This window comes from Ochotona princeps, chromosome 25, assembly GCF_030435755.1.
Source record: "Ochotona princeps isolate mOchPri1 chromosome 25, mOchPri1.hap1, whole genome shotgun sequence".
In the NCBI taxonomy this organism is placed as follows: Eukaryota; Metazoa; Chordata; class Mammalia; order Lagomorpha; family Ochotonidae; genus Ochotona; species Ochotona princeps.
This window is the reverse complement of record NC_080856.1, coordinates 26491953-26510338: the sequence shown is the minus strand read 5'-3', so window position 1 is coordinate 26510338 and position 18386 is coordinate 26491953. Positions and strand designations below refer to the sequence as shown.

Sequence of the window (18386 nt, the reverse complement as noted above, 5' to 3'; positions counted from 1 at the left end):
TGTTTTGCTTTTCTATTTTAATTACAAATACACAGTGGCACTCTTCAATTATATTTTATTATGTATCTAGTGTGGGCCAGTAACCGTGGGCTCTCCTGACAAGCTCATCATCATTCAGAACATCAGGTCTATGGAGAAATATTTCTGAGTTTTAAGTTTCTGACCTTCAAACAAGTCTTTGGGGGAAAATAAACATCTTCAAATCAAGGACTTTGAATTCTGTATATTCATTGGGAAGTAAGAGAACAAAAAGTACCATGCAAACTTTTTAAAAATATAGGTTGGGATACATCATAAATGGGAAGTCAAAAGAACAGCAATTACTTAACTTGTAGATGAAATGAATAAGGCACAATTTAATAAAGTAAGTGAATGCCAGCTGTTTGATTTGGGTTTTTGTTTGGAGGATTTTTGCTCTGCAAACTTCAAGACTTTGACGAGAGAAGACAGTGAATAAATTTCAAATGTTGTTTTGAGATGAGTGATTTGTAGATTTTATTCCAAGCATTTGAATTTTTCCTTTCGTCCACTATGGGAACACTTATATTTAACCTGTTTCAGAAACCAGACAATGGTTTCCACAAGGTCACTTACCTACTTCAGGTTATTATCTTTATGAATTTAAGGCTATAGATAGGATGACATACTCCAAAATGTTTAGAAACAATTTTATAAATGTCTTTCATAATACAGTTTACAGTATCTAGATCCAAAATGTATTATTTTTCTATTAATCATGAATATTACAAAATTTGGACTATCATAAAATCTTAAGTACTATACATCAATACTTTTGATAGTCTAATGATGTTAATGAGTGCTTAGTAAGTTAGTGTTATTTATTTATTCATTCAGAAGACATGGAAGTACTACTTCCCTAAAAAAAAAATTTGCAGTAGCCTGATTTGGCATTTTCTTTAAAACTGTCTGGAACAATGGAATGACAGCTATAAATCTGCCACTTGAAACTTTAAATGATCCACATCTCTCTCAGGCCTTGGTTTAACAGTTGGTTTATGATGCAGTTTCAGAATAACACATTTAAGGATGGTGTATCCCTCCCTCCAAAACCTACATAAATCCATGGTGCTTTTTAATGATGACTCTAAAACACACCAAAAGTATTCTCCAAGGCATATTTTTGGATTGTGTATCTAACATCCTTCCATTTCTGAAGTTCCTTCCCTTTGTAATCTGCCTTAAAATGGCTGTCTCGGGTTTAGCTGATAAACACATAATCTCTCACCAGGGTGGGTACAGTTCAGTTACCCACTCCATGGGGCATCACTTGATGCCCCATCCCACCTTGGCTCCTACGCAAAGATCTCACACGCATATACTAATCTAGGATCCTTTTGAAAATACTGATTCTGAAGAGACCAATTCAGAAGCTCCACACTCACTTCTAGGACTGGCCTGAGGACCAGCATCTCAGCAGGCTCCCAGGCAGTCAGTCTGAAAGGGATGCAAGGCTTCAGCTCCCTTCACTTTCTGACTACAGAGGTAACCTGGCTGGTGGGAAGCTTTGGTCCTCACTGGCGCAGCACTGCACCGCTAACTCAGATCATTGCTACTCAGAGACCTTCTCTAAGCATTTCCTTAGGTCCTGGTCCCATGCTGCACACTCTTAAACTTCATGTCCAGTGTGCTTGTCTTTTCCTGCACAGCATCCCTGCCTGCTCCCATCTGATTGGCTTGAGTTCTCTGACCTTGGTGTCTAGCCCCCCTTTCTCCCTGCCTTCTAGACCCAGTCTGACCTCCTCTTTCTCACACATCCCAAATCTGTTCTTACATAATAATGACCCCCACATTCTCTGATAGAACCTCTCTGTGATAAAATGGACCCAAGGCCAGCATTGTTGTGTATCAGGTCAAGCCTCTACTTGTGATACCAGTATCCGTAATGAGTGCCAGTTGATGTCCTGGCTGCTCCGCTTATGATCCAGCTCCATGCTAATGGCCTGGAAAAGTGGCAGAAGATGGCGCAATGACTTGGGTACCTGCCATCCAAGGGGGAGAACCAGATGAAATTTCTGGCTCCTGGCTCCTGGCTCCTGGCTTTGGCCTGCCCCAGCCCCATCCATTGCGGCCACCAGGGGCCTGAACCAGCAGGTGGTTCTCTTTCTCTTTCACCCGCTCCCTCCCTCCTCCATCTCCTCCTTCTCTCCATCTGAATCCTCTTCTTCTTCTTCTGTAACTCTGATTTTCAAATAAACAAACATTTTTTTAAATCCACTTAAAAATTCCCATCCCACCTATGTTAATATAGATTTGTAAAAGTCCTCGCAGTAAGATGACAGGAAGAAAATAATATAGCCCGTAGCTGAGAACCTATGGTTAACAGAACTCTTTTCATCAGAGTCATTGAAGAACATGGGACTGTGCAGCTATGCCATGTTGCATTGCTGAAGCTTCCCATGTGGGTGATGGCAGGACACTAGAGGGTGGCATCTCATCCCCAACAGACGATGGCAACCTGTCTTTGTAATGACCGTTGAGTCATCTCTTTCAAGCAGTTGTACACCTAAACCAGGCACTAGGTTAAGTGTTCTGTGCATGGGCTGTTTAACCCCCATAGCCAGCTGGAAGGCAGCAATTCCTAGAGAAAGAAACAGAGCAAGAATTTCACGTCATCAATTGTTCAAAGAAACATGGTTTCACGTTGGTAAGGAAAGGTCAAACTCCAGCCCCGGACATCGGAGACCACTGCTCCAAGCCGACTTGCTTAACAAGAACAAATGTCAGAGTCCCCAGCTGGAAGAATCCTATTAACAATTGTTCTTTCCTACTAATTATAATGTAGAGCAATGTTTCACACACAGTATTATGCATAATGTTAATTTAGTGGAATGTCAAGTGTTACGAGAATAACGAGTTCCGTGGGCAATGAAGTTTGAGAAATGCTTTCAGCAAGGCGCGTGCAGAGGCCTGAGAGCAGTGACCATGAAGACCAAACACATCCACACAGGGAGACGCAGCTTTCCTAGGGAGTCAGGGGAGAATTTGAGAGCAAACAATAGGAACACACAGCGAGAGCTTGTCTGCCAGGGAATGGCTGAAACCAGTTAACACGGAGTAAGCAATACGAACAAGTATGGAGAGTGTGTGTATGTGTGTGAGAGAGAGAGACAACTTGACTGTAACATAATTGACAACATTTGCTTATGTTTAAGGTATATACTTTGATGTATTTATGAATTTTGCAGGATAAAATATTGCCACAAATATTGTCTTTTAGGAGGTGTCATTATAGTGCAGCAAATATGACACTGCTTGCAATGCCAATATCCCGTACAAGCACCTATTTAAGTCCCAACTGCTCCAATTTCAATCCAACTCCTTGCTAATAAGCCTGGGAAATCATGAAAAACATGGGACCACACAGCTCCTGGCTTTGGCCTGCCCCATCCCTAGCAGTCATTTGCATTTGGGGAATAAGCCAATCAATCTCTCTCTCTCTCTCTCTCTTTCTCTCTCTCTCCAGCCCTTCATTTCAAATAAATTTTAAACATCTAAAAACAGAAACATCTAATTTATCCGTCACAGCATCTAGCTAGCTTTTGTTTATATTTTAGGAATTCCGTTTAATTATGGTAATGTGTGTTTACTTCACTGTAATATATCAAGTTACTTAATTGTAATAAAAATAAGTGGTACTATTTATTGAATACTACTTTCTCTCTGTGGATGAAATTCTGAAGCATAGAGAAGTTAAAAAGTTAAGAAACTTCATGGGGCTGACACAATGGCATGACAAACTAAGCTTCCCGGGACACTGACATCCCTAGGGGTGCCAGTTCATGTCCCAGTTGCTCTGCTTCCCAGGCAGCTCCCTGCTTGTGGCCTGGTAAAGCAATGGAGAACGGCCCAAAGCCTTGGGACCCTGCACCCCTTGGGAGACCCAGAAGAAGCTCCTGGCTCCCGGCTTTAAACCATCCCAGTTCTGGTCACTTGCAGCCATGTAGCCATGTGGAGAATGAACCAGTGAATAGAGGATATGTATTTTTTTTTCTTGCTCTCGCTCTTTCTCTCTCTCGCTCCCTGTTTCTCTCTCCCTTCTGCCCTCCCTCCATCCCCCCTTTTCTCCCTCGCTCTCTGTAACTCTTTCCAAATAAAATGAATAAATATTGAAAAAAAAAAAGAAAAACTTCCCCCAGAGACCACACAGTTAGTTAACAGGATAGGCAAATTTAAACATAATTCTCTCTGGCTTCACCTCTTATACTTTCACACCCTAGGCACAAAATGTCCAAGCACATAGAGTTCATCAGAGGCTTTCCTACGTGAGCATCCGTAGTAAATACAATCTCAAAGTGAATGTACTGATGAACTCCCTACATCAGGGGTTTATCTGTGCTTTTCAGCATATTCTTCAACTTAAAAGTTAGTTATTTTGTCTGAACCATATACATTAATATTGTTCCTGGCGCTTTAAGGTTCTTAATATTTGTTATTTTATGGCTTATTTTTATTTATTTGAAAGACAGTGTTACAGGAGATGGAGCTAGATATTCCATTCTCTGTTCTTTCTCCAAAATGGCTACAATAGCCAGGATTGGGCCAACCTGAAGACAGGAGGCCAAAGCTAGGGACCCAAAGCTTTTTCTGGATCTCCCACATAGTGTAGGGACTCAAGAATCTGAGCCATCCTCCACTACTTTCCCAGGCACCTTAGCAGGGAACTGGATGGGGAGTGAAACACCCAAGTCACCAGTCAGTCCATCTGTTAGATGTCAGCATCATAGTCATTGGCTGAACATACTTCACTACAAGGAAGAGGGAGAGAGATAGGGAGATTTTTCCATCCTCCGGTTCACCCCAACCCCCTGCACGTGCCACCAAGACCAGGATCCAGGGGCTTCCTCTAGGTCTCCCATGCGTTTGGCACTTGGGCCATCTTCTGCTGATTTCCTTCAGCCATTAGCAGGGAGCTGGACCAGGACTAGAACAACAGAACTCACAGGATGTGGACATTGAAGGCAGCCGCTTTATGTGCTATACCACAATGCCGACCCCGTTTTACCATTCTGTTCATGTTACAAATCCCCATGTTCTGTGGCATTCTCAGATCTTGACGGTGTTGTATTGTGAAAACCACATCCATCCGCAGTACTGTGTCCTTGGTCTCACTGATGTCCTTCTTGGGCTGATGTCTGCCTTTTCACGGGCTGCTTGAGAGGCCGTTGTGGAATCCACAGTCTGCTCAAGCTTAAACTGCCGCTGGTATCAGCATCAGGACCCCAACCCCCAAGTCTTCAGTCCTCTCTTTGTTTTCTCAACAGATGTTGGTGCATTCTTTGAAGAGGGGATGTGGCTGCGGTACAACTTCCAGACCCCAGGGGTCAGCGTGAAAGACTCAGGCAGCCGAGCAGAGAACTCTGTGGAACAGCAGAGCGTGGCCCCAGACCTGGCCAAGGAGCAGATCCTCCTCAGCTTCAGCACCACCAAGGCGCCCTGCATCCTGCTTTACGTTAGCTCCTTCACCACCGACTTCTTGGCAGTTGTCGTCAAACCCACTGGTAAGGAAGAAGATACTTAGCCTCTTGCCTTTCAAAGCAAGTGGACAGAATGGTCCAGCAAGGGCCTGGGTTGCCCACGGGGCATTGAGCAAGTCACACACCTTCTTTGCAACTCTCACTCCTCTGTAAGTCAGGTAAAGAACTTGCCTGTAATCAGCTTGTCTGAACCACCGGGTCCATGAGGGCAGGTGAATGAGGTGGGGACATCTTGTCGAGGGTGCACAGCTGGAAGGATGAAGTGACAGGGAAGGCAAGTCTACACTGCCAAGAAGTGTGTAAACACACCGAGTATTGAGAAGCCCATGTTCTCTCTGAAACTTTGAATTCATACATAGAGTTTCAAGATTACTTCTGTTGCAGATAATATTTTTATTGTATGAAGGAATCAACCCCTGGCTCACTTCCCATAGAGACTGTACAAGCTGAATATATGGAGGTCACATCCCCTTTCGCCCTCTCCTCTCTCTCATCAATAATTATCCCAGTGTAGATTTCCTTCCAGGAGAGCCAAAAAAAGTATTATTATTAACAAAATTCACGTTTTTTTTTTTAATTTCTTAAAAACTCCCTCACTGGGGCCCAGTGCAGTAGCCTAGAGGTTAAAGTCGTTGCCTTGCATGCACCTGGATCCCATATGGCACTGGTTCTAATCCCAGTGTCCCTGCTTCCTGCCCAGCTCTCTGCTTGGGGCCTGGAAAAGCAGTTGAGGACAGCCCAAAGCCTTGGGACCATGCACCTGCATTGGAGACCCAGAAAGAGGCTCCGGACACCTGGTTTCAAATGAGTTTAGTTCTGGCTGTTGCAACCACTTGGGGAGTGAATCATCGGACAGAAGACCATCCTCTCTATCTTTCCTCCTTTCTGTATATCTGACTTTCCAATAAAACCTAAAATACTCCCTCTCTGGGCAATGTACCATTGAATAAAAAAAGATGGGGAAGAAAATATATCAGCTAAGATTTCCCCTTTCAGAAATTATTCCTAAAGAAAAAAGTAAAAGTTAGGCAAAGATTCAGCCTGAAAGTGTTTATCATATTGTTATTTACAAAAAATAATGATTCAGGGACCATCATCATGATGGAGATGAAGCCTCCATCTGTGATGATGTCACATCCCTTATGAGGGCAGGTTCGAGTCCCAGCTACTCTACCTCTGATCCAGTTCCCTACTAGTGGGCTAGGAAAAACAGCAGAAGAATACCCCAGTATTCACTCCTCATACCTGTATAGGAGTCTGGGATAAGATTGGCTCCTGGATTTGGCCGAACCTACCCCTGACCATTGCAACCATCTGGAGAATGAACCGGAAAATGCAAGCACTCTCTACCACCCTCCACCCACTCCCGTAACTCCAACTTCATAGGAATGGATGAGTCTTCACTGAAAATTTTAAAAGGAGCTTGAATGACATAACACATTCAGCCACCCCCTGTGACACTGGCATCCCATATGGGCGCCAGTTGAAAACCTGGCTACTCCACTTCCAATCCAGCTTCCTGCTAATGTGCCTGGGAAAGCAGAAGATGGGCCAGTGTTGCTCATCCCTGGATACTGGGACAGTTGGGAAGCTGGGTGCAGCTCCTCCACTTGTATTCCTCAATCCCCAGATACAGGAGAAGAGAAAGAAATTTTGGAAACGATGGTCTCACCTACCTTCCCCTAACCCTCAATCCTTCCCACCCTGATCAAGTATATACAACACCATCAAAAATAATGATAATATGGAAGATTATGTGTGTCTTTAAAATAATCAGAGTAATGATATAGAGCAATTATAGTTAATATAATATTAAATAAACAAAAAAATGCAAGCTACAGCCTTGAATTTGTATCAGCTTAGCTGTGTAAAGCAAAGAGGGATGGGGAAGAGAATGAACTTAAAGTATTCAGTTAATGGATGTCTTCTATACATGCCAAATGTTCCCATGGAGCCAAAAACCCTTTTTAATCAGAAAGTCAAGTAGGAAAAATACAGGAAGCAAGGGAACAGGCAAGAAGAGGAGTTCTCCTCCCAGTTTATTTCTCCTGGACCAGGTTTGATGGATTTGTGATCCATTGATGCTCTCTGCCTACCTGTACCAGCCTCGAAGTGGAAGGTGGCCCTTCGCTTTCTTCTCCCATTCCTACACAGAAGGATGGCTTGCCCCTTGATATTGTCAATAACTTGACAAGTGTACCTCCAGGGTACTATATTATGTGCCACATCAAAATTTGGTCCCAACTGTATTCTGTAACCCACATCCCCTGGTGCATGTATTCAAGTGCATGTGTAAGTAGGCAGTATGTGCGTGCAAGGACTGTGATTGATCAAGTCCATGGCCAACATGCGATGCTCATTCTGTACTCAACACTGCTGTAAGTGTCTTGCATGTATTAATTCCCAGGAGCAATACAGTGCCCCATGGTAGATGCTCTCATCTTCCTTCTGCAGATGGAAAACTGAAATGCAGAGTGAATAAATGACTTGCACACTCAGCTACTGATGGGCAAACCTAAGATTTCTAAACCCAGGTATCCAATTTCAAGCCCCAAGCTCTCGCCAGCCACTATCCCCACCATGGGCATCCCTGGAGCATTCTCAGTACATTTGGAAACCTAAACCAAGCAGTTTGTTTTTAGTCACTGCAAGATCATTCTCATCAGTGCTAATTAAAATTCAGTCTCAAATAATGAATCCCTTTAATTAATTAAAATTGAATTTAGAAAACAATTCTAGCTTTAATAATCAATCTAATTCTAATATGAATTCATTCAGGAAATAAGCATCTAATAAGATCTATATCAAAATATCAAAACAAGTTAAAAGGCAAGAAAGTCTTAACTAAAGATCCCAGCATCCCTTCAGCTTCACAGATTAAAAGCTATTGTTGATTGTTCCCCAGAGCCAGCCACTGCATACCCTGTGTGTTCTGATGGAGACACTGCCACCTCTCTCCCTGCCTTTCCAGGAATCATTCCTGAGGGCCCTTGGCAGCATCCAGGCCAACAAACCTTGCAGAGTCCACCTCTCAGCCTATCCTTTGCCTTGCTGTTGCTGCCCAGTGAGACTAGAATCTTCCAGTCCAGCACTCCTCCATAGTGTCCATGGCGCGGCACTCACTGTCCCTGTATTGGAATACCGCATGGACAGGTGCATGAGGGTGTATTGGGAGGCCCCTGGTCTGGTGACTCTTCTAGCCCCACTTCCCTTAATTCTACCAAGGATTGAGGGAAGCTGTGTTCCTGGTGGGAAACTGGTAAGAAGAGCTGTACACTTCCACATGCCTGCTAGGATGCTCTGCCCCGGTCATCTCTCTGCTCCCAGCTGCTCCCACTTACGCCTTTCCAATCACAGCTAAAGTTGTCTTACTCCATGGGGATAATATAGAGTATTGAAGCTAAACACTCCATGGTGCCCCTGCCCCACAGTTAGACAGGAGAGATCCCTAAGACCCCAATTCGGCAATCAAATGCCATGAGCTTTCTGTATAAGAGGATGGGCTTCCTGAGTGTCAATTATGGTTCTACATTCTAACCATCCTTAGGCAATCAGCAGCTCCACACATTGGGTACTCACCAGGGATGGTGTCTCCCTCGTGAGAGTATTGTCAAAATAAATATCACATACGTTAATAAGTCTAAAGCATAGTACAATGTGCTGTATCTGTATAGTTATGTGCAACGTAACAATGCTTTGGTTAGTGATGGAAGGTTGTCAGATAATATTGTATCCCTTACTGATGCTGCAGTGTCTTTGTGTGTATAGTCACTCTGGGACGTTTGCATAATGACAGAATCACTGAAAGACACGGCTCTCAGAATGAGTCCCCTGCTGCTTAACAATGCACAACTGTACACACTGTGCCTGTGTAATATCTAGATGGGCATCTGACGACAACACATGTGTTAGCTGTTCTCATTACCCAGAATCCAACAATTTCTTCTACTTTTCTGCCACACACTCAGCTGCCCCCCACCCTTCCTTCATGTTCGGAAACTCCAGTCCTCCCCTTCTCCCGGTGGACACCTGTGCCCCTGCCCTGATGCCCACCCCCAGAGCTGCCTTCCTGGGAAAGCTTCCACCTTCCTCTCCAGCTCAGCATCACCAAGCCTTGCCTCCTCTCAGTGACCTTGCCTTGCTTTCAGTCCTATTACACTCACTTTCAATGTCATTCATTTGGCAGTTGATATTCTATATGGTTATCTGTCTCAGTTATAAATATGCCCTGTCTCCCCGGAGAAATGGAAAGTTCCAAACACACATCTCCCACCTTCAATAGGTGCTCGGTAAGTGCTTGCTGATGATAATGATGATGACCAGGAGAGGATAAATCTGTTAAGCACATTATTTTCTGTAACCAATAAAAGAGGGATCCTTCATAACAGCTTTAATCTACCTAGGAGATGAGCATGAAGTCGAAAAAGTAGAGCATTTCTCAATAATTTACTTTCATGGACAAATATTAGCATTATCCCTATCATCATGTAATGATCCTCTTCTGATATTATTTGAAAGGAACAAATATACCATTTAAATTTTATTTGGGGGGAAATAGTCCCATAGCTATTTACACATGTTCACTCTATGTAAATTTAGAGCTCCAACTCAGATTTTTCTCTCAAAATAAATGATTTTTGTAACCACTAAATGAAGCACTTAAAGGAATTTTAAATCATGTTTATGAAGTTCAAGAAAGTAGGAAAGGGAGAAAATTATGAAAACAACTTGACAGTGATTTTTATAGAGTTCAGGAACATGCAGAAGTCACTGACAAAGCCAAGATCAGGAAAAAATGTCCAGGTGTCTGCATAATTAGCAGTCCCTCTGACCTGGCGCCCTCTGTTGTCAGTGTACACCCGAGTCCTGGCACAGCATCAGTTGGGCCAGCTGCAGTGTTAGAAGTGGACATCACACTTGTAATCAGGGAGACAGAGCACTTTCAGTCCTTGAGAAAAAGCTGTGCTGAGTGCAGGAACTAACTAAATCTGCTCAGGAGAAATGAATAAATGAAGACTCCATGCAGCTGTATGTTTAAGGAAACTAGCTGTGATTACACAGGAAGTCCAAACACCAAAAGGAAAGCAGAAAATCAGAACTTAAGGCAACCCACTCGTTTGTTTGTGCATGTTGCCAAACAACTGCCTAAGCATCTCCTTCATTTTCAAACAATGATTATGTTTAATGTGATTAAAGAGAGAAAAAAGAAGGAAGGTAAGACACTGAGCAAAGCCGGGAGACGTGGCTCAAGACATCCAGGGGTCGTGAGGTAGAGAGGAGAACCGTGGTTCTGAGGAGTAAGGGGAGTCCAGGGGACCTTCAGTGTAAAAAGTGAGATGGCAAAAGCCATGGCTTGAAAAACAAAGTAGCAAATAGAACTCAACTCAATGGCATGGGCTATAAGCCTAGAGTTTTCATTCAGGAAGCAAGCACACAGATATAAAGAACTCCCATCTAACTTACTGATTTATCCCTCAAATGTCCACAACAGCCAAGACTAGGCCAGGCCAAAGCTTGGGCTCAGGAAGTCAGTGGAGGTCTCGTGTGTGTGTTTGTGTATGTGTGCGTGTGTGTGTGGCCTAGTTACCTGTGAAGCCACCTACTGTGTGTGTGTCTGTGTGTATATGCATATGTGTGTGCGACACCTAGCTACCTGTGAAACCACCTACTGTGCGTGTGTGTGTGTGTGTGTGAGACACCTAGCTACCTGTGAATCCACCTACTGTGTGTGCATGTGTGTGTGTGACACCTAGCTACCTGTGAAACCACCTACTGTGTGTGTGTGTATGTGCACATGTGTGTGACACCTGGCTACCTGTGAAGCCACCTGCTGCCTCCCAGGCTCTCAGCCCAAAGTCAGGAACCCGACTCAGGCCAGACACCCTCCCCAGAACGTATGTTTTTTTTCCCAGTGAGGAACTAGGAGATAATGACAGATTTTAAAGGAGCCCATTGAAATAATCAGCTGTGCATTTTGAAAAGGGAACACTTGTTTTTTGTTTTGTGTTATTTTGTTTGATTGATTTTAGAAAGCATCGGAACACAGGGAGTAATTACCTAAATAACAAATATGAAGTGTTAAGATTTGTGGCTTCAAAGAAGGTGAGGAGGCAACTAGTTAAAATAGAAAAGACTTAACTCGAGGACTCAGAGAGGCTAAAATTCATGTTCAGCCCCTTCCACTTCCCCCATCCCGGCCCTTCTGGCAGCAGGCAGTTGACCTTTTACGTCCTTCATATGGGAAAGGGCTGTGTATTCTTGCAGAGAAGCGCATGCGCCATGATAAAGTGGGTTTGGACAAGCAAAAAGCCCCTTGGCAGCTGCTTTATCAGAGTTAACCATGTACACTATGGATCTCACCAGCCCAGAATGTCTCTGGCAAAAAAAAAAAAAAAAAAAACTGTAAAAATCACAGTCAAGTCAGAACAGTCTCAGGCAACGTAATATCCCAGTGCTACCCTCAAGTTCACTTTGCTTACACCCAGTTTTACCAGAGGCTGAGTTAACCATGTGTGAACCAGTGGCCAAGTAAGTCCTAACACTAGGCACCTACAGTGACTCAGACACTACTCTGAACTCAAAGAATATAAAGAGAAGTCCTTGTTCTCCTGGGGCTTGCATTTGAGCCGAAGAAACACAATAGACAGACTAAGCACAATCCACAGAACATTGTATGGGTGAGAATTGTTGGGGGAGGGCTTGGCTAAGGGAGGAAGTTCCACTTTTAATGAGCAAGTAATCACCAAAAAGTAGACATTTAAAACAAAGACCTAAAGTGGTAAGGGCTGAGCCTTGTAAATCACTGGGAATGAAAGGAACAGCAAGTGTGAGGGTACTGAAGTGTGAGGTATGTATGCTCATCTCTAAGGACAGCAAGGAGGTCAAGGTGGGCTGATGGGGAGGAAGCTAGGAGGAGAGCCATAAGAAATTTGGTCAGACATGATGGAGGAGATCATATAGGGCCTACTGAACCATTCTTAGGACTTCATTTGTTTTTGTTTCTTTTTTTTTTACTTCGTGTGAGATAGGAAGGCATTGGAGGATTCTGAAAGAGGATTATTCGGGCCACCATGGGGAGGGCAAACTGAGTGTCTACAGGGCAGACGTCAAGCTGGAGTGGGCAGAGGTTGAGGTCATGGCAGAAGTGAGAGATAAACTATGGAGGCCAATATTAGCAGTTCAGACAACGGTTGAAAGTGCTGGGCCCCGGAAGCAGAAATGGAGATGTTGCAAAACCATAAGATTCAGGGCCTATTTTGAGAACCAAGCCAGGAAGATTTGCTGACAGATCGCATATGAACTCTTGGAGAAAGAAAAAGAGTTGAAGCTTTAAATAAGACTAACTAGAGGAAATATTGGCTGTTACCAGAAATGTGGAAAACCGCCATGGATTCCTCCTTAGGAGAGAAGTTGGGTGCTGGACTGCATCTGCCATGTGAGAGGTGCCAGTAAGACAGCCAAGTGAAAGAAACTTTCCAGAAGGAGCCTGGAGCCCAGGCGAGCAGTCTGGTTGAGAACAGACTCGGAGTGTGGAGAGCACACACCCTGCTCAAAGCCTTTAGACTGGGTGGGATGACCATGGTCACAAGCACAGAGAAGAGAGCATGCTTAGAGACAAAGCCATGGGGACCCGGAGTGCCCAGAGTCCAGACTGAGGGGGAAAAGAAACACATGGACAAGGAAAAAACAAAGGAGTGCATGGAGTGTTCCTGGAAGAAGGCCACACCTCTGTGCCCAACGTCCCTGCAGAAGTCATGGGGCTCACCCAAAAGAGCAGTTTCCAGCAGTGATGATGGTGGCCGTGTGACTCGGGGTCAAAGGAGGAAGAATGTGGATGCAGCAAGTGTCCACCTCTCGTCTGATGAGGTCAGTAAAGCAGGAGTGGACGGAGGACTCACTTGGAATGAATGGAGACCAAGGGCAGTCATTGTTAAGGAGGAGGCTGGTGAAGATCCAGGGTGCTCTGATGATCCAGGAGTGCCGTGAAGAATCAAGCATGCTGGCAGAGATGATGGAAATGCAGCTCAGGATTGAATAGGCCAGGTCCTGCCCTAGGCAGGAGAAGCAGGCTTTCTATGAAACTCACCCGCCAGACATTAAAGGGGCACTTTCTAGGAGTGAGAAAAGCAGGTGAATTTAGATCAATCCGGGAGACAAAAATCCAATCCTAGGAAGAGAACAAGGATAACATGCTCAGGTAAAACTCAGAAACAGTGAAGGTTTGTTTGGTTTCATTCAAAACTAGGATATAAAAGATGCAGTTAACTCTCAATCAGACTAACAAATGTGTCTTTCAAGTCCAGATACATGCCGCCATATTTTAAATGTCACACATGATGTTAGATTGCCTAAATAAGGAAGAGCAATATTTAGAAAGCATAGCATTTGTTTATGTGTGTATACTTGCACTTACATATGCATATGTCTGCAGGCAAGAAACGTCTGGAAGAATACTGCCAAGATAGGCTGTCTGATGGAGGAGTTCCAGATGATTCTGTTCTGTTTACTTACTAGGTTTTAATTCTGTTTTATTTTGTAAGTCAAAAATCAGAGTATCCATTTTGTTAAGAGGAAGATAAAAGAGGCAATATGGAACCCACTAGGTTATTTATGGCTAATCAAACTCTTGCTAGATTGCCAGCTCCATTTTTAAGCTTTAAGATGTCAAAGCGATTTAACAACATGAAGATTCCAATTTGAGTAAAAACCAAGATAAAAAGTTTGTGCCTTTACAATCATAAATAAGAAGTAAAAGTTATGCTTGCTGTGTCAATGAACAGAAAGCTGGATCTAGATGCCATATTAGTCTTTGGAATATTATTTGTCACTGTTAGAAAGAGGCGAGGAGCAATAAGCAAGAACAAGTTGGAAAGGCAAGGTAAACTGTCATGGAAGGAAGGGGCTCAGAAAGACCTGGGAACCCCGTATTTTTCTAAGTTACATTTGGTCAATTTCTAATATGAAATAAAATATATTACTGTGTCTTCTTAGTCTCCTTGAAGCCACCCAAAAGCTCATGTATTTGTCTTTCATGAATTCTGTTTATTTTTAAGATGGCATGGCCATGATTCTTACCACACTATGCACAATGTCACACATCACAGACGCAGTGAGACCATCTCCACATTATGCATTTATTTCTTGTTTCATATATTTTCCTGTGGGGCCTGCAGGCATCTCCATCGTTGTGTATTTGGTTAGCAGTTTCTAAGTATGTGCAGGCCTAACGCTGTGAACCTTTATGAATGAGTATTCTAGGCTCACGACTCTGAATTCAAAGCTGGAATGGTGTCAGATGACATCAAGGAAGTAGAGTTTAATAGAAATCTGACCTGTAGAGTGGAGGAACATAGCACCCAAAGCATAGTAGTGATTGCACTTCCTTTCTCTTTCTCATCCAGGAGGCTTACATATCCGGTACAATCTGGGAGGCACCAAGGAGCCCTATCATATTGATGTAGACCACAGGAACATGGCCAATGGGCAGCCCCACAGCGTCAACATCACCCGTCGTGAGAGGACCATCGTTCTCAAGGTATGCGTGTGTGTTCAGACACGTTATCCATAGTACAGTTTCATATTGTCTATGTCGAGATTTTCTTCGGGAGGTTGGGGCAAGTAGAAGCAATACTTACTACCCTCCCAAGCACTTAACTACCAAAACGAAAAGACAGGTACAATTGTTCTTGAGTTTCCTTGAGGTGATGATCCCAGGACCTCCACAGACAAAAGTGTCAGGGAATGCCCAGGTCTCATGTGCAAGAGTGGAATTAAAAGGTGATGTGCATGTTCTGCGAGTTTTGGGGGGTTGCCATTGCATGACATTTATCCTACAAATACCCTCCTCTATATACTTCCGCTCATCTGCAGATTACTGCCAATACCTCATACAGTATAAATGCTGCCTGAGTTGTCACTCCTCTGCATTGCATGGAGATTAACCAAGAGAAGAGAAAAGCCCAGATGTGGTTTCCTTTTGGAATGGTTTTCCTCTGTGGTTGGTTAACTCTGAGCTTGCAGAGACACAGAGAGCCAACTGTAATTCTTACGGAAAAAAAAAAAAAAACAAGACAAAGTTGCTGGTGAAGAAATGTGTTAGGGAGTGCTAGAAAAATTTTTATTCTGTATCTTCTTGGTGGCTTTCCTGGTTTTAGGCACACAGATCTCTCAATTCTCAGCTTTTATTCATCGGACCGTCATTCTTCACCACACTCTGAGATGCCTGAAGCTTATCGCGTTTCCCAGCAAAGGTTATTTTGGTTCATCTGACCTATTTCTTTCACCACTCCAACACAATATGAATAACTGTATTTTTTTCTCCTCTGCAGAGGCTTTGCCTTATAAAAAAAATAAAAATACTCAAAGTACAGTCTTTGCCAAGAATCTCAGGCTCTGGTTGGAGACTCTCCAAATACACAGGGATGGTTTTATTATGACATTCGAGTTTCATTTCAGGTTCATTTATTTGCCCCTACCCCCTAGCACCAATTTTCACAATGAAGAAAACACCCTGGGAGACCCCATGAATAAAACATACCGTGAAGAGGTCTCCCTGGGAACCAAGCCAAAAGATCAAGGATGAGAGCTGTCACGGGCTTCTTTAGAAGGAGTTCAGAACAGACACCTGTCGGGCCCGGCAGCAGCAGGAGGATGCCATTTTGTCAGTGGAGTGGCATGTCATTTGGGGGGTGCCCAGCAGCTCCTCGGCCCTCATTCAGATGCTCCCGGTTGCTGTGGGACGTTCGGGTTGCACAGAAAAGGCATGAGCCTTCTCTCTTGGGAGTGCTGGCGCATGTCAAATTCATAACTTGATATGGAGTTTGTGCATGGTCTTTAGCAACAAATGCCACAGAGAGCTTTCCCAGGGAGATGGCAATGTGCTGTTCCAGCTCAGGGTGACATCCCTCACAGGCGATGTGAATGATTGACTTTGTCCCCAGGTTCACCATGGTGCATGGCACACGTGAGGTGCTACCAACTGCAGGTTGGGTAAACCAAGCCCATTCAGCTATGATTGATCCAGGAGCTGGATGGCTCACTACCATTTTTTGACAATGTGTTCACTGGTCTTAGATAAGACTGTGTCTTGTTTGAACCACACAATCTGTCACCTCTTAAAATGACATATGTTGGCATTTCGCCTTGGCAAAGTAACATCAAAAGTCAAAAAGAGCTAAACAATTGGGTTCTAAAAGCAGTTGAACCAAAGAGACCCTATGCAGCCACAGGACCTTAGGCTAAGTCTTCATTCTTTGCCATGATGAACTAGAGATTGACTCGAGAAGAGGAGGGACTGGGCTTTTCTATAGACTTGGAGCTCTGAGGCACAGAGAGGCAGCATTCCGGAGTGTGGAGGAGCCAGGGGGCTGCGGAGAACCTGCACAGGAAGCTTGGGGGACTGTCTAGTTCTGCTGATCTGGTTGCCAACGACAGAAGATCAATTCAGAACTAATTTGTTGTGGGAAACTCTCAGGGTAGGTCACAGAGTTACAGACTTTAAGCAAGAAAAAAACAAGACTTATAAAGGAAATTCAGGGAACTTTAGAGATCTAAAACCATGGGCTGGAATACTACTGAGTCTTGGTCAGTCTCTCTCTCTCTCTCTCTCTCTCTCTCTCTCTCTCTCCCCCCCCCCCCCCCCCCGCACTACTCAATGACTCCTTTTTCCTCGCTCTGCTTCTCCACCCATCTGATAACTGCCTCATTACCTCTTCAAGCCACACCTTCCACATATCACGGAGCACAATGGCTAGACTATTGAGCTCGAATCCTCTCAATTTTACCAGAAGAAAGGATCCTAGTTTTTTTGATTGCCATTTTAAAAATCCCAGAGACTCTCCGACTGGCCCAGCTTCTGGGAAGAGGAAGAACACTGGTGTATAGTCCCACTTCAATCTTAGAATTACAATGGCGAACTGGAGAAAGAACCCATCCAATAAGAACAGGATATAGTTCCAGGAAAAGGAATCAGACAGGGTGAGCATAAGAAGCATTGAGTGCACAAGTTTCTGAGGAAGAAGAAAAGACAAACCCAGGAAGCAGTGAAAAAATAAATAAGTAAGTAAATGCTGCCCTGAGGGTTACACACACAGGTGCTGGGCGACCCTGTCCCCGTCTCCTCTATCAGTGCAGTGTAGTTGTGCTGGGATTTCTAAGCATGCCTCGGAAAACAAAGGCCTCCACCCAGCCTGGGACAGCTGATAAAACCTCTAGGATCTGGGCACTCTTGTCTTTTTCGATCCAATCTCTCCCAGTGGGTCACAGTCTTCCCAGCAGCCTTACCTGCCTCTGATGGGGGAAGGAAGTCCAGTGGAAGGAGGCAGAGGAGAAAATGCTGGAACTCCTCCTCCTCAGGGAACTGTGGACCACCTCACGGCAGGTCCCCTGGCCATAGTTTTGTTTTTCAGGCAGAGAGAACCCCACGGAGAGGCTTTAAAACTGAACACACTCGCATCAACACGTCCTGGAGACATCTACAACTCAAGCACACGTGGACAGAGATATGGAAAAATGTTCACAATGGTTATTTATATTGAAGGGATGAATAGTGATTTTATTTCCTCTCTATTTTCTCATTTTCTATTAGCAGCACGTGTTGCATTTTTAAAATGGGACAGAAATGCAAAATACGCACATATGTCCTCAACCTCCTCTGATATCCCCAGTTAAAATAAAATGTGATGGAAAATAATTTCAAATTAAAATTTACTTAAAAGCCAAGATAAAAATAGCATTTATTCACAGACGACTTGAAAAAGTGCTGTGGAATAATGCCTTTGGAATCAAGAGGAGCTTTTCTGCATTTATATAAGCTCCAACATCGTATAATTTGGATGATGTTGATCAATGTTTATGGTGTTTTTAAGAGCAGGTTTACTTTCCTAGCTGGGT

General features: G+C 43.8%; 1 protein-coding gene across 2 annotated transcripts in view; it reads left to right on the top strand.

Moving 5' to 3' along the window:
- The window catches only part of CNTNAP2 (contactin associated protein 2), a 1058280-nt gene that overhangs the window by 911171 nt on the left and 128723 nt on the right, over window positions 1-18386 (top strand). For both annotated transcript variants that reach the window (XM_058654907.1, XM_012930541.2), the window contains 2 exons: window positions 5283-5519; window positions 14897-15030. In XM_058654907.1, coding sequence (XP_058510890.1) covers window positions 5283-5519; window positions 14897-15030 — 371 coding nt within the window. The remainder of the gene's footprint in view (window positions 1-5282; window positions 5520-14896; window positions 15031-18386) is intronic.